The sequence below is a fragment of the Amphiura filiformis genome, chromosome 16 (genome assembly GCF_039555335.1).
Source record: "Amphiura filiformis chromosome 16, Afil_fr2py, whole genome shotgun sequence".
Taxonomy (NCBI): Eukaryota; Metazoa; Echinodermata; class Ophiuroidea; order Amphilepidida; family Amphiuridae; genus Amphiura; species Amphiura filiformis.
Genome location: NC_092643.1, coordinates 27,172,595 through 27,187,232, shown reverse-complemented (window position 1 = coordinate 27,187,232; position 14,638 = coordinate 27,172,595). Strand labels below are relative to the sequence as shown.

Here is a 14,638-nt window from a genome sequence, read left to right as displayed (position 1 = left end):
TGTCTTAAATTCGTGTAATGGTCGAAATATAATCACTCGGTGAAAGATGTATTGTTCCATTCCACTCGCCGTTCCGGCTCGTGGAATGGAACAATACATCTTTCACCTCGTGATTATATTTCGACCATCACACTCATAGACAGTTAATATTTGTATACTGGCCGATGTAAAGTGACCCTCAAATAGTGTGGATACCTATTAAGATGTGACCTGCGTATTTGGAACTGAACCACAAACCATCACCTACTGCGATGTTCTCTATTGGAAGCTATTGGAGCAAGAATGCAAAGCTGAGGACATTGCAGAAAACAATGATATTGCTATCTATCTCCGGCTGAAACACGGTATCGAGTGTGTGCGGACACGATACGAAAAAGAAGAAGGCTAAATATTAAAACAAACAGTGCCAGGTTACTTGTTATTACATCATGTGCGTGACATACTCACTTAGCGGTAGACGCACATTCGATTGAGGCATTCCATTTCCTATCTTTGAAATGTATTCCATTTCTATCCACCCACATATTACTAGTTGACCCTGGAGCCAATCAGTAATGCAGAGGCTTAACAAAGGGACTGGTTGTCAACAGGTGTAGGATTCTCCCGAGATTGAAATTTTATCAACTTGGATTCTTAACATAATAGTTGTATAGCCAAAATGTCTCATTTTATGTAATCTTATTTTATCTGCTTCAAGTTACAGGACCTAAGAGACTCATATATTGCCGTTGTAGAATTAATTAAATGTAATCGACATTAAAACATGCTTTTTATACTTTTCTTCACACGTCCATGTATCACTTTTCCTACTGCTTGTCTTTTTCGACTTTTAAAAATATATCCACAGAAATCAGAAATAATTAAACACTAGACTTAGCTGTGGTCTAACCCACGAACACAGCCGTGTTGTGACCCCTTGACCTTTGACCTCAAAATATATGAAAACGCCCATAGACATTGGCTAATATCAATGCATGGGTGCACGTGGCACCACTTTGCTATGTTACTCGTGGCAGAAGGGGCATTTTGAAGTTTTTTTCTAAGTCTAGTTAGTATTATATTCGACATACAAACACCCTTTTCATAATTATTTTCTTAACTTAATTTGTTTACTGCATTCCTTTGGCTTTTTCTTATTTATTGATCCATAGAGAATTTTAGCAAAAAGATGTCCAGTGATGACGCTAAATAGTAAACACAGCCCAGGAGATAAATATCTTGTTCATAGATTTGATGAAATGTATTCGACATAGGAGTGTCGTCTTCAAAGGTTTCTTAATTAGAGAATAAAGGTATTATTTTTAGCCGCTGGAGTGCATCTATCGTCTCATATAACACGGGCGACATCATTATTTTAAGTAAAACAACGAGGCGAAGCCGAGTTGTTTTACGCCAAAAATAATGATGTCGCGATGTTCTCTATTGGAAGCTATTGGAGCAAGAATGCAAAGCTGAGGACATTGCAGAAAACAATGATATTGCTATCTATCTCCGGCTGAAACACGGTATCGAGTATGTGCGGACACGATACGAAAAAGAAGAAGGCTAAATATTAAAACAAACAGTGCCAGGTTACTTGTTATTACATCATGTGCGTGACATACTCTCTTAGCGGTAGACGCACATTCGATTGAGGCATTCCATTTCCTTTCTTTGAAATGTATTCCATTGCTATCCACCCACATATTACTAGTTGACCCTGGAGCCAATCAGTAATGCAGAGGCTTAACAAAGGGACTGGTTGTCAACAGGTGTAGGATTCTCCCGAGATCGAAATTTTATCAACTTGGATTCTTAACATAATATCTATTTTACTTTAAAGTAATTTGTAATTTTCGCTATGCACGTCTTTGATGTTATCGAACAAAAATTTCCACTGAGCAATGAAATAAGGAGGTACGTGAGGCCGATTTTTTGGCGCGAAACCATGCAAAATGACTCTTGTCGCTATTTCTTTATTACTTTTAAAAACACATTTTAATAGTAAAGAACTGATTTGAATTACACCAATCATGTTGCCAAGGTTACATGAACATGTTATTGCTCTTTTGTATTCACTGTGTCGTAGTTTCAACCTGGTATATTTTAAAAATAATCTATTTTAAAGGATTTTATTTAATTTCTGCTTAGAACATTACATCTCGGGATTCATCCATTATGAATAATGCCCCAGGAATAATGCACGACAAATTTATGATTTTGTACCCTTATAGGCATGATGTCGGTTGCATTCTACGCCGCGTAGAAAATTTGAATAATTTAGCCTTCAATGTTTCTTGCATTTAGTCGATGATTTGAAACTGAGTGCTAGCAGGCAAGTTATAGACAAATAACGGAAAACAACTTGAAATTAAAATCCATTAATTGAAGGTGTATTGTATCACCTAGCTTCTTCTTATTCATACGATCGTTAACATTTTCACTACCCTGCAGGATCTACGAGACTCATGTTGCCCTTGTAGATTTGATGATATGTATTCGACATACAATCATGATTTTCATAACTTTCTTCACACTTATAAATTTTCCTACTGCTTATCTTTTCAGAATTTTTTTAATCTATCCATAGAAAGCAGAAATAATTAAAGCTATATTGCAACATTTCCATAAAAATAGATTTGTATTTCTTTTCCACAAAATGTTAGTTATCACCGTCATATATGTCCATTTTTCATTTTGACCCCAACAGATTAGGCAAAGCAAAATATCGCTATTTAATACCAGTATATTAGTTCGTCAAAGTACATTACATTATATTAGTATAAACATCTAGATTTCTAGAAAAATTTAGGGCAGGCTCATGAGAAAATGTTACATGGCTTTAAACATAATACGACATGTGAGGACGCTAAACTACAAACACTGACAAATACAGAGCTCCGTTGAGCAACATCTTACTCTTATACATAAATGTTTTACAAAACATCCTTTGCTTAATTTTCTATAGCACTCGGTTTATTGACTACTCAAAAGCCTTTGACAAGGTGAGACATGATCAGCTTTTTGAAGATCTTGGCAGGCTAGACCTGCATGGAAAGGATCTACGACTGTTGCAGAACCTTTATTGGAACCAAACAGCGTGCATAAGGGTGGATGGAGATTGTAGTGAATATACAGGGTGTCCCAAAAGTAACTTAACATTGTAAACTGGCCATAACTTGCGTTGGGTTAATAGTGTTGTTAAAAAATTGTACAGTATGTAGATAATTCTTTTAGAAATGTTATGAGACCAAACATGCCTATGTGGTCATGACCCTTTGTTATAAAATTAACGGATATCTACCGTACCGTAAAACCCACTTTTATAAACGCAAAATAAGTCTCGTCATTTGAGACGTGATACACGATATAACGTGTTATCGTTTTAAAATCTGTTTTGTTTAATTTTGCTATGTGTGTTTGATTGTTTGTTTGTTTGTTTGTTTTCAATGCGTAATCTTCATTTTGTGCTTTATCTGGATTTTATATGGAAACTGCTTAAGATCTTTTCTGAGGATTCGATGAACAGTTGTACGCGGTACGTTGTTCTCCATTGAAAGTCGATGTACTGATAGTCTTGGGCTTTTCGCCACCGCTCTTCGTATGACATCGATGTTTGTAGCCGATCTTCCTGTTCTTCCCGAGGTAGATCATGAACAGATCCCGTTGATAGGAATTTCTGCACTAGTTGCTGGATTGTATTTCAGCCGGGTGCATAATTTACATTAAAATGTTCCTTAAACTTTGCTTGAGTGAGTTTGTCCGACTTTGTCTCGGCAAAGAACCATACGATCTGAATCCGTTGATCTACAGGAAACTTCATCTTCACTTCAACTGTTTTAAAGTAAAATTTAATATTGTCAATATATATCCTATTTATAATATAAAACAGCAGTCATGCTTACGCTAGGCAATGTAATCCATGAATGTTCATACCTAAATGTAGCGTGTGCAGTGAGTGAACCAACTCTTTCGTTCAGGGAAGCACATCATTCATGTGCTTGAACAAAGAACATATGAGCTTGCTTTTGTGGGTTTGATACACACATATGTACAGTCGCACAGTAAGGTCAAGGGGTCATCAATAATGCTGTTTTTGGTATCAGAATAATTCTAAAAGGTCAATCTTTGTGAATATGTTATCCATTTTGGTATGAAGTAGGAAATATTTGAGATATGGCAGATTCACAATGTTAAGTTACTTTTGGGACACGCTGTACAAGCATTAAGAGAGGAGTCAGACAGGGATGTGTGATGTCACCAGATCTCTTTAATTATTACAGTGAGCTGATTCTAAGGGAGCTAGAAAAGGAAAATGGTCTCAGTATAGGTGGCCATAATATCACGAACATAAGATATGCAGATGACACTGTCCTATTAGCTGAGTCTGAGGAGGATCTGCAAAGGCTTCTTGATGTGGTGGTTCAGGAAAGTGAGAGGAAAGGTTTATCGTTAAATTGCAAGAAGACAGAATGTATGGTGGTATCAAAGACTGAAAGCCCAACATGCATATTGAAGGTGAAAGATCAAAGAATTAGGCAAGTTTCCTCCTTCAACTACCTTGGCAGTCTAATCACAGAAGATGCCAGATGTATTAAGGAGATTAAGAGAAGGATTGCACTGGCTAAGTCTGCGTTCTCAAAATTAGACAAGATCCTAAAAACAGTGCCCTCAGTATAGAGACCAGAATTCGGGTACTCAACTGCTATGTCGTCCCTGTATTAATGTATGGAAGTGAAGCATGGTCAATAACAACAGACATTAAAAGAAGATGGGAGAGCTGCGAGATGTGGTTCCTTAGAAGAATGATGAAGATCCCGTGGACTGATAAAGTGTCTAATGACGATGTCCTAAGTAGAGCAAATGTGAACAGGAAGCTGTTACTTGAAATCAGAGTTAAGCAGCTCAAATTCCTTGGTCATATCCTCAGAAAGGATGGTTTCGAGAACCTAGTATTGACAGGAAGAATAGAAGGAACAAGGAGCAGAGGCAGGAAGAGAGTGATGTGGTTATCAAATCTGAAAGACTGGCTATAAAAGAAAGGGGAGCTGAACATAAAGCGACAGAGCTTCTGGAGATGGCTTATAACAGAGAATTGTGGCACGACATGATCGCCAACGTCTTAGGATATGGCACCTAGGGAGAGAGAGAGACTCGGTTTAACTTTTCTTACATTAATTCGTGTTTCTTTTTCTCGGGAGGGGAAAGCGCCCGTTTTGCCTCGCTTGCCTCACCTTGAGCTATTGACCTTGTCTTAAGGACCGTAAGACATATGAAAAAATGACTTCAACTTGAAAACCATGGCTCCTACCATCACACTCGCCTGATCATTTAAAATTAAATCATCACTAGTATTCCATGTTTTACAAATTTATTGGAATTTATTTAAGTCGACATTGATATCTCCGAGTCTTGGAAAGTCAAAATCAAATTAGCAATTGGTATTCTACATTTGAGAAAGTTAAGTTGACATTAAAATATTTTTATTGACATTCAATGTGTTGAAAATCAACATTAGTATCACAATTACCATTCCAAGTTTTGAGTAGTCAGAATTATTTTTACCATCGCTATTTCAATTTCCGAGAATTGACATTGTATATCATCAATATTTTGTCATATCAAAAGAAGTGGTATTCAGAACTCGTAGGAAATGAAAATGTGTTTCTTCTCTGGTCATATCATTAATATTTTTACATATTAGAAGTATAGACGTTTGAAATGTTCCGAGTTAACCAGAATAAATTATGTCCCCTACTCCCCTAGCTCAACGCCAAGTACCTTTATTTGTTAAGATAAGTAGCCTGTACTCACAGGAGACCAAAAGAGAAAATACGTTTGGTTTACTTTGAATCTAAACTCACCACCCCTACATACACACTTGAAATGCAAATTACTAGTACTAGTAGGTAAATATAGCAAAAACACTTAAAGGAGTATTTCGTGATCCTAGCATCCTCTTTTATGACATTTTCCTGCAGATATCCACGAAAAGCTCCAAAGACCATGAAGACAATGCGTTGTAATTTCGTTCTGGTATACCAGAACGTAATTCAAATTTCAAGAAATGTTTCTTAAACGAATTAATCTGCAAGAAATTTTTGTACATAAATATAATGTAGCCAGAGGTTTCCAGTGGTAAACAAATCTCTACTGTTTTGAGAAAAGTGGGGGATGATGCTGTAGATCACGAAATGCCCTTTTAAATAGATTCGAGAGAATATAAAATCTATTCCCATGATTGCCGAGACATTTAACATGAGCAAGGATGTATATATAATCAAAGAGTACCGACTTGCCATGGTTGCGTGTCTCTCATGGAGGCAACCTTATATACCTCTGGATCATTCGCGATGCGTATCAACGCGTTGTGCCAAAACGTGCTGTAACTTGTGTAAGCGATGTTAACAAATTAACGCAAACCTTTGTACAGACCTTTTCCTCGTGACGTCACTTAATCGATATCTGGTCTTAGATGTAAGACCTGTTCCAGAAAATAGATTCACATCCCCCTGCAGAAAAATTCGGATTTCCGAAATTGTTCGAAATCCAGACTTTTAAGGAATTGGATAGCAACGTTTGCATAGTATTTTTGTGGCACCAGGAGCACATAAGACACACCAAATTGCATTTAAATATCTCCCTGATTTAGCTAGAATATGTACGTCAATTATTCTTTACGCGTGGTCAATAGTGCTCTTAGACTAGCCACAGACTATCATATGGAAACCTTAACAAACAAGGACCTTTCGTTAATAATTACAAAATGGCGAAATATGTATCTTAAGTCGGACAATGGCGTGACCTGGGGTCCCGGCATTGCCCTTATGAACTCTCACCCTCCTGGTAGTACCGTTACTGATCACATCATACAGGTGGTGGCGTGGACAGGTTCAATAAGTTCTTTATTGAATTCGAGATAAATCAGATGTATAATTGAGACTATGCCTCCTCACAATTATATTTGCATTCCGATGTTACCTCTAGCGTTTACTGTATGATGTGACTGCAGATGTCTAGGGTTGTTTAAGCGCTGACCTGGATAACTGGGCACGCATGTTTCTAACAGAAACTTTCATTTCTGTTCAAATTAAGTCCAACTTAAATTTAATAAAGATTTATCTTTCTTCTGCATTATTTGTGCGTGCGTGCTGCTTGTCTCTGTTTTACATTGTCATGGTAGGTGTGATAAGTTTGAATATTTATTTTCTAGGATAGCCACCCGATATTTTGGACTTACTTAATGATATTTGGCATGCCAACAAGGTATTGATTTTGTTGGATTTAGGTTTATCAGCTCTATGACATTTAGTTATGTTGTTAAATGGATTATGTTTTCTATGTGATAATTTCTTCAATAAAGTAAGAACATAAAAATATCATTTTTATAAATAAAATTAAACATATGATAGGGACACTATATAACATTCCTACACATGATGTACGTTATTAAGTGCATGACAGTTATGAACATCAAATTACGTTGTTCGCCCATTTCTGACCATTCGTTGCAAATTGAATAAAACGGGCTCGCGGTTATTGAAGGGTTCTGTCAAGAACTCCGTAGTAGGCACAGGGGGCAAACATGGCAGTTTCGGTGTCAGCATGGTAAAACATTTCCATGGGAAAAGAGCATCATGATGTTGAATAATAATTACAACAGATCTTGCACTTGGGTGTAAAGATGCTTAGGTAATAAATTTAAGCGCAATTAAAAGTGTTGCAAACTTGCCTAACTGCAAACCCACCAGTTTATATCAGTTGATTAAAGTTTGCTTTCGCGTTTGAAATCGCAATCTCTGTATAATACACATAATGCGCTTCGATATTTCTTCCCTTAAATTCACTCTTTTCGCAGCACCAAATTATAAATTTCAGCTAGGCGGAGGGAGCTGGGGAGGAAGACACGTACACGTTCTAGAAAATTATAATAGAAAAAGATAAAAGTACAATATTTTGTATTTGTCAGGATGTATCAGTAAAATATCGTTTCTGAAATAGTTATTTATAAGCAAAGAAAAACTGCTATACGTAAAACACAATCGACCTGGACGATGAACTTCCAATGCTATAAGCTGCTATAATGGGATGAAATGATCATTTTATGTATTTGTTCAGGAAAAAAGAGAAATTGCATAAAGGCAAAGAAAGAAGAGATGATAGTATATATTTTAGGTAATGTGTTTTGTGGATACAATTGTAGGGTACCGACCCGAGGAGGGGATGTGTTTTGTGGATACAATAAAGGCACGGATTTGTTATTGTTGTTAATGTTCTACCAAGTCGGACTGAAAAATAACTTAATTTAGAAATTCAAATAACAGAACATACATAATGCCGATAGTAAAGAAAAATCAACTGGTATCGTTTGTGTTTTGGGAGTACGTGTACTTCTAAACAATGTAAGACGAGATAAGCATAAATTGAATTCAATAATTCTATGTCTACTATAATGTAGAAGCACCATCATAAACCATGAAACTATTTTGCCTTAAATTTATTCGCACTTTTCTCTAGGCACGTATTTGACGTTATCGAACGAAATTTCCTCTGAGCAAAGAAAAGAGGCGGTACGTAAGGCCGATGTTTATTGGCGCGAAACCATTTAAACAAATGAATGCAAAATAACTCTTGGCGCTATTTCTTTATTACGACTTTTAAGGTGATAATCGAAATGTCGTGAAGTGCACATCGAAAAATTAATGTCTTTTTGCCAGAGGTAACCCTGTTTGTAACCAGCATTTAAGAAAAAGTCTCAAAAAAAAACCCACCAATAATTGACGTGAATAAATTATTGCATTAACTGTGTTGCAAATGGCATTCATAAAAGCGTCAACCTGGTACATTTTAGAAACATAAACTATTTGAAATTATTTTATTTTAACGCTGCTTAGTATACTACATCTCGGGAATCATCCATGATGAATAATGCACGACAAATTTACGATTTCGAGCCCCTAGGCTTGATGTCTGTTGCATTCTACGGTGTGCAGAAATTTGAATAATTTAACCTTCAATGTTTCTTGCATTTTACTCGATGATTTGAAACCAAGTATGCAGCAGGCAATCTGTAGATGAATGACGGAAAACAAATTGAAATTAAAATCCATTATTGCATTTAAAGTGTATTTTTGTTACACTCGTATATGTTAAGGCTATTTGCTATGCATTTGAATCATAGACACGGAAAGGTAAATCTGAAATGTTTGGGTAGTGAATTCTAAAACAAGGTTATAAGCTTTTAAATATGCATAAGAATAACTTTTTTGATTGCTAATAAAATAAAAATGATGCTATTGGTATTAGCGGGCATCATAATGATTAAATATTAAATCAACCCTAATCAAATCAAATGTATTTGTTTTCATCTCATATAATGCACTTGCAATGAGTTATAACAAATGGTAATAAAGAGAGTGGTTGACTCCACACGAAAGCTGGATCCGAATTAAAACGGTTCAATGCGATCTCCCGGGATGCTTGTCCACAAGTGTACGTCTACAGGACACTCGAATCCGCATCCGGGAAATGATCACGTAGTGAGCGTGTTTCTTGTAAGTGCGTATTAAACAGTGTTTGTTCGTGCAGGGCGATCATTCCGCGATGCCGTATGCGTGTAGAGCGGTCATGACGCGATGCCGTAAGCGTGGATGGCGCTCATGACGCGATGCCGCATGCGTGTAGGGCGCTCACGACGCGATGCCGTATGCGTGTGGGGCGATCATGACGTGATGCTGTCTGCGCGCGCACAAGAGGAGATCACATTGAAATGCATCCCAGGTTTGCGTTTTAATTCGGATCCGGCCTGTGGTGTAGAGACACTTATTACGTACCTATTAATAAATGTCTATCATATATTTTGGCCGATCTGTTTTGCTAATGCATACGACATATTATAGGTTTCTCAACATCTGGGACGTAAGAGTGTGTTTATGACTAAATATCTTAAACCATATAGGAGTAGGTTTAAGGTAGAGATATGTTATACACTACAAGATTCCTATTGGAGTCGCCTGCACAGGTCCACTATCGCCAATGTACTTGACTGGTACTGTGCAGTACCAGTGTAGTAGTAGCCTCTGATTGGTCAATTACATGATATCTTCACTTTAATCACCAATCAGAATGGAGCTTTGCAAATAATTCACTCCGATTTTTTTGTGTGGTGAAATTATTCTAACAATGTTGCTGATTGGTCCAATTGATAATGGATAACAGGTAGTTCTCATTGGGTAAATTAACCTACGTCAGTTGTACTTTCGATCATAGACGTTTCGATTGAGCTTTCCAATTTCCTTCGAAATGTATTCCATTTCTACCCACCCACCCATATATTTCTAGCTGACCCTGGAGCCAATGTGTTATCAAGCAGGTGCTAAACTAAGGGTCTGGTTGTCAACAAGTGCAGCATAATTATTCCCATGATCGAATCTGTCTCAATACAATAGTTGTATATTGCAACTTATTCATATAATTGCTAACATTTTTAACCCCATGAAAACTACCCGCCAATTGGCCAAAAAGAAGTTTCCATTATCAATTGGACCAATCAGCAACATTGTTAGATCGGCAGGAAGTGCTCAGGGGGTTAATGCTTACAGGATAGTCATAATATAGTATCTTGTTCTTATACATATAGAATTGATGAAATACATATCAATTTACTGGTCCCCCGTTAACGGAAAGGATGTTGCTCTAGTATACGAAACTGGGTGTTTAAATCTATCGACATACACCCACGATGGGGACTTCACGAAAGGCATCAACCTATTAAAGGTTTCTTAAAATTATTCAATGTACGCATTTTAATCTTAAATTTTCAAACATTGTCAGTGTTTAAGCTTAAACTCTTAAACACTCAAGAACGTAGAAATACAATGGACCAATAATTGTTTTCCTTACAACAACCGGCTGCCAAATACACAGAGAAAGGGAAACAACTCTACTGCTGTTACATTGACTATCAAAAAGCGTTTGATACTGTCTGGCAAGAAGGTCTCTGGAAAGCTATTTGCTACTTATGCTACTCTATGAAGATGGTTAAACTTCTTCAAGCCTTATACAACACCTCTAAAAGTGCTGTGAGAGTGAATGAAGGGCTTTATTCACCACCCTGACAGAAGTTAGACAGGGATGTATTATTTCCCCTCAGCTGTTTAACATCTTGCTAGAACTGGTCCGCCGCATCAGGCCAGTGCGCCTAGCTATTGAAGACAATATTGAATTACATATCAAGGGCAGCTCATCAACATGATCAACAACCCGTGATTTGCCGATGATATTGTTTTTCACTGGCTTACACCGAAATTAATCTCCAAATATTGGTTAACAAAGTTCACAATAAATGCAAGAATAAATATTGTAAAAAGTCCAGGTGATGTGTAAAAGAAACAACAAAAGCCATCATAATGGGAAATTACAACCATAACCGAGCAGGTCGAATCGTCATCAATTTAGCGGGATGATCCAACAAATAAAAAGCGCAGTGATTTATAGTGCGCTACGCACAGGCATAACGCCTGGACGTTGATCCACAAGCCTAGGCACACTTTACAGGTTATCGCTGTAACAATTCAGGGACTTTGCTGGTTCAAGAGCGTACACCCTAGGCAATCCACAAATAACCTTCGCAACCAGGATCAGCTCCCCGAGTTTCGTACGGGTAACAACGAGACAAATTAGCAGTGAGTTCATTGTCCAGGGGAATTGCAAGCTAACTCAATTTTTTACGAGAGCGTACTACTACTAGACACCGGCAGGGTTCGAACCCGCAACCTCTCGCACCATAGTCGAACGCCTTATCAATTGAGCTAACGTGACTGCACAAAAACTCAACCCCAACTGGAAATCCAAGCAAACATCAACCCTAACAAAATTGGAATTGTACACAGTACTGTGCTTTATATAGCAACCTATGCCTCCGAAGCTTGGACAATCAAGCTACCTAACATAGTGAAACTATTTTTTTTCACTTTCCTGGTAGTCTTCGACATGGTAGGCCAATTGTTTGATACCTATTACAGTCGCCATAGGAGAGCCATATGTTGCTGTAAAATTTGGCGAAATCTACCAACATAGCTTCATAATTTTCAAAATACTACAAGGTGTAACATTTCTTACTGCATCTTACTATATGTCCTTTTTCTCTTATTTCATCTATAGAAAGCAGAATGCACAAAACACGCCCCGTGAGGACGTTAGACTATAAACACAGAGCGAAGTTTGCAGACGTTTTTGGCCATCCAGCCTATAATGGAATGCAGAAGTTTATAAAAAGAAGTGGGGATGGACCACCAGCAGGTGGCAATGGACCGCCAAGCCCTCCTGACCTACCTCCGTTGTTTGAAGATGTAGCCGAGACAATAACGGATAGTAAGTATTGATCTCAATGTTTATCAACAAAGGCAAGGAACTGGTATATCGATATGCTTGAGCGAACTGCATGCAACCACTACTTTATTGTGATATGGCGGGAGTTTTAAATCACGGGCCCTGAACAAAATATGATGTGCATACTGCCATGCAAAAAACAATGGAAATTGTGATAATGCGTGCGCATACTGCCGGGCAATGACGTAAGAAGTAAACTCATCTGTATACATAAGGAATAAAGGAATAAGGAAAGGAATAAATAATAGGAAAGTAATAAAAGTCGTAATTTAAAGACTCGGATAGCGACGTTTTCACGTATTTTTTGTGGCTGAGAGCACATCAAATTGTATTTTGAATACGAGGAATGTCCTTCTAATATCAAATAATTTAAATTTCTTGAAATTTGTGATATAATACAAATATTATGGCAAATTATTAAAACTTTATATTTTTGAAATTTAACAGTTCTTGAAGTAAATTGTATGAAAATGTTGACCTCTAGTATCCCCCGAACACCCAAACATATTAAGTTGTTTTGGGAAAATGTATATCTTCAATACGAAAGGTCAAAATTTCAATTGATGGTCGGCTTTTCATCCCAGCTACATACACTTTAAGTACATATCATTAGATCTATACCATTTACCTGTTCTTGAAGTAAAATGTTAAATGCCAAAAAATTCAATTTAAAAAAAAATAATTTGCCATATAATTTATAATGTATCGCTAAATTCAAATTATCCAAAGGATCCAATTATCAGAAGGACATTCCTCGTATTCAAAATGCAATTTGGTGTGTCCGATGTGCTCCCAGGTCCCACAAAAATACTGTGCAAAGGTGGGTGACCTACCTTTAAAGGAATGTAGCATGTTTATTGACTAACGTCTATTTATTTCTGATTTTTTTAAGCTTAAAGTTCATATTTTTGTCTTCTTTACAGATACAAATAACACAACCAATAAAGGCGGTAATGGTAAGATGTTTATAAAATCTCATAAAATTATCCAGAACTAACGATCAAAGGACCCCCTTTAAGAGTCCACATAATAATAATGCATTTGTGATGTTTTATACTGCCATATAATGGGGTTTCAAATTGAACTTTGGAATTTGAAAAGTATAAATCACGTTGGGTCTAAGGCTGTGCTAACACTTTTCTTTGATGACTTTGACCACAATTTTTTATTTTTTCAAATATCTTTAAAAAAACAAGAATCTAAGCTAACTGAACAGACAGTAGTATTCTCCTCCGCCGTCAGTGTGATTCCAGTCACTCAACGTACGTACCGTGTTGCGAAGGTGGAGGAGACTAAAACTGTATTGATGAACACGCATGCGTTAAAAATGATGTAGCCTGGGTCGAACAATAGCGTTCCCGACATTGTCCCTTTGAACAGACACACTCCTGACGCTATTTAGTCCTTTTATCTCTGTCTTTCATTATATCGGTTACTAGTTACTAGTGGAATATTCTCATGAATTTGGTTTTTACTGAGGGTGAGAAGGGCAAGCTTAAGGCTGTGGAAATCTCCCACCCACTCTTCCATGCACTAGGATCCCAACATGTTCATCTATCAGGGCAAAGTTCTTTAACCCCAATACAGTTACACATTCATTGAATGACCTTTGAAAATGTGGGTATCATACTCTGCAACTTAAGGTCAAATTTTCACTACAAGTATTTAATCGAGGTTATTGAACTATGCCATTGGGATGAGGCCATTATGGTCCATAGTGATGACACCGCAACTGCAGATTAACATTTTGCTTCTTCATTTTTTTCTTCATATATTTCAGGTTCATCTCGTCATTGTGTCAGCGCTATCGTCATCTTGTTACCATTATTGACAACGCTAAATTATATTCATTGCATACGAGTATAGTACACCTTTTTACTTCAAACACTTTTGGTGACAATGTTTTGATAACATGTGATTAATGGAGATTTTGTATCTTATTTTGGCTTTCAATTTTTATTGAAGCTGACAAAAACGCTCGCGAATGCCAATTGGCAAAGTAGGGTAAAGAGGTTTCAGATGATTGTCCAAACTTGGCTGGGTAGTGAGCATATGCGTTTGCCACCAGCATGACCAGCAGAACGGCCTGTTAGAGAACAAAAGGTCGAAAGCGACGTTCATCGAGGAATGTAATGCAATACTTCTTACTGGGTCTAATAATGCAGCAACTAAAGTATCTAAAGAAGAACGGCACCTGTTTACATTTTGAGAGCGTGCACAGCGTAAACACGGAAGTCAATCGTCTGACAATCTTAACAACAGATACGGT

At 37.1% G+C, this 14,638-nt stretch overlaps 1 protein-coding gene across 1 annotated transcript in view; it reads left to right on the top strand.

The window, feature by feature from the left end:
- LOC140172537 (uncharacterized) overlaps positions 1-14,235 on the top strand; it is a 172,601-nt gene extending 158,366 nt beyond the window's left edge. The window contains exons 3-5 of the mRNA XM_072195683.1: positions 12,142-12,351; positions 13,293-13,325; positions 14,150-14,235. Of these exons, the coding sequence (XP_072051784.1) occupies positions 12,142-12,351; positions 13,293-13,325; positions 14,150-14,235 (329 nt within the window). The remainder of the gene's footprint in view (positions 1-12,141; positions 12,352-13,292; positions 13,326-14,149) is intronic.
- Positions 14,236-14,638: the final 403 nt, after the last annotated feature.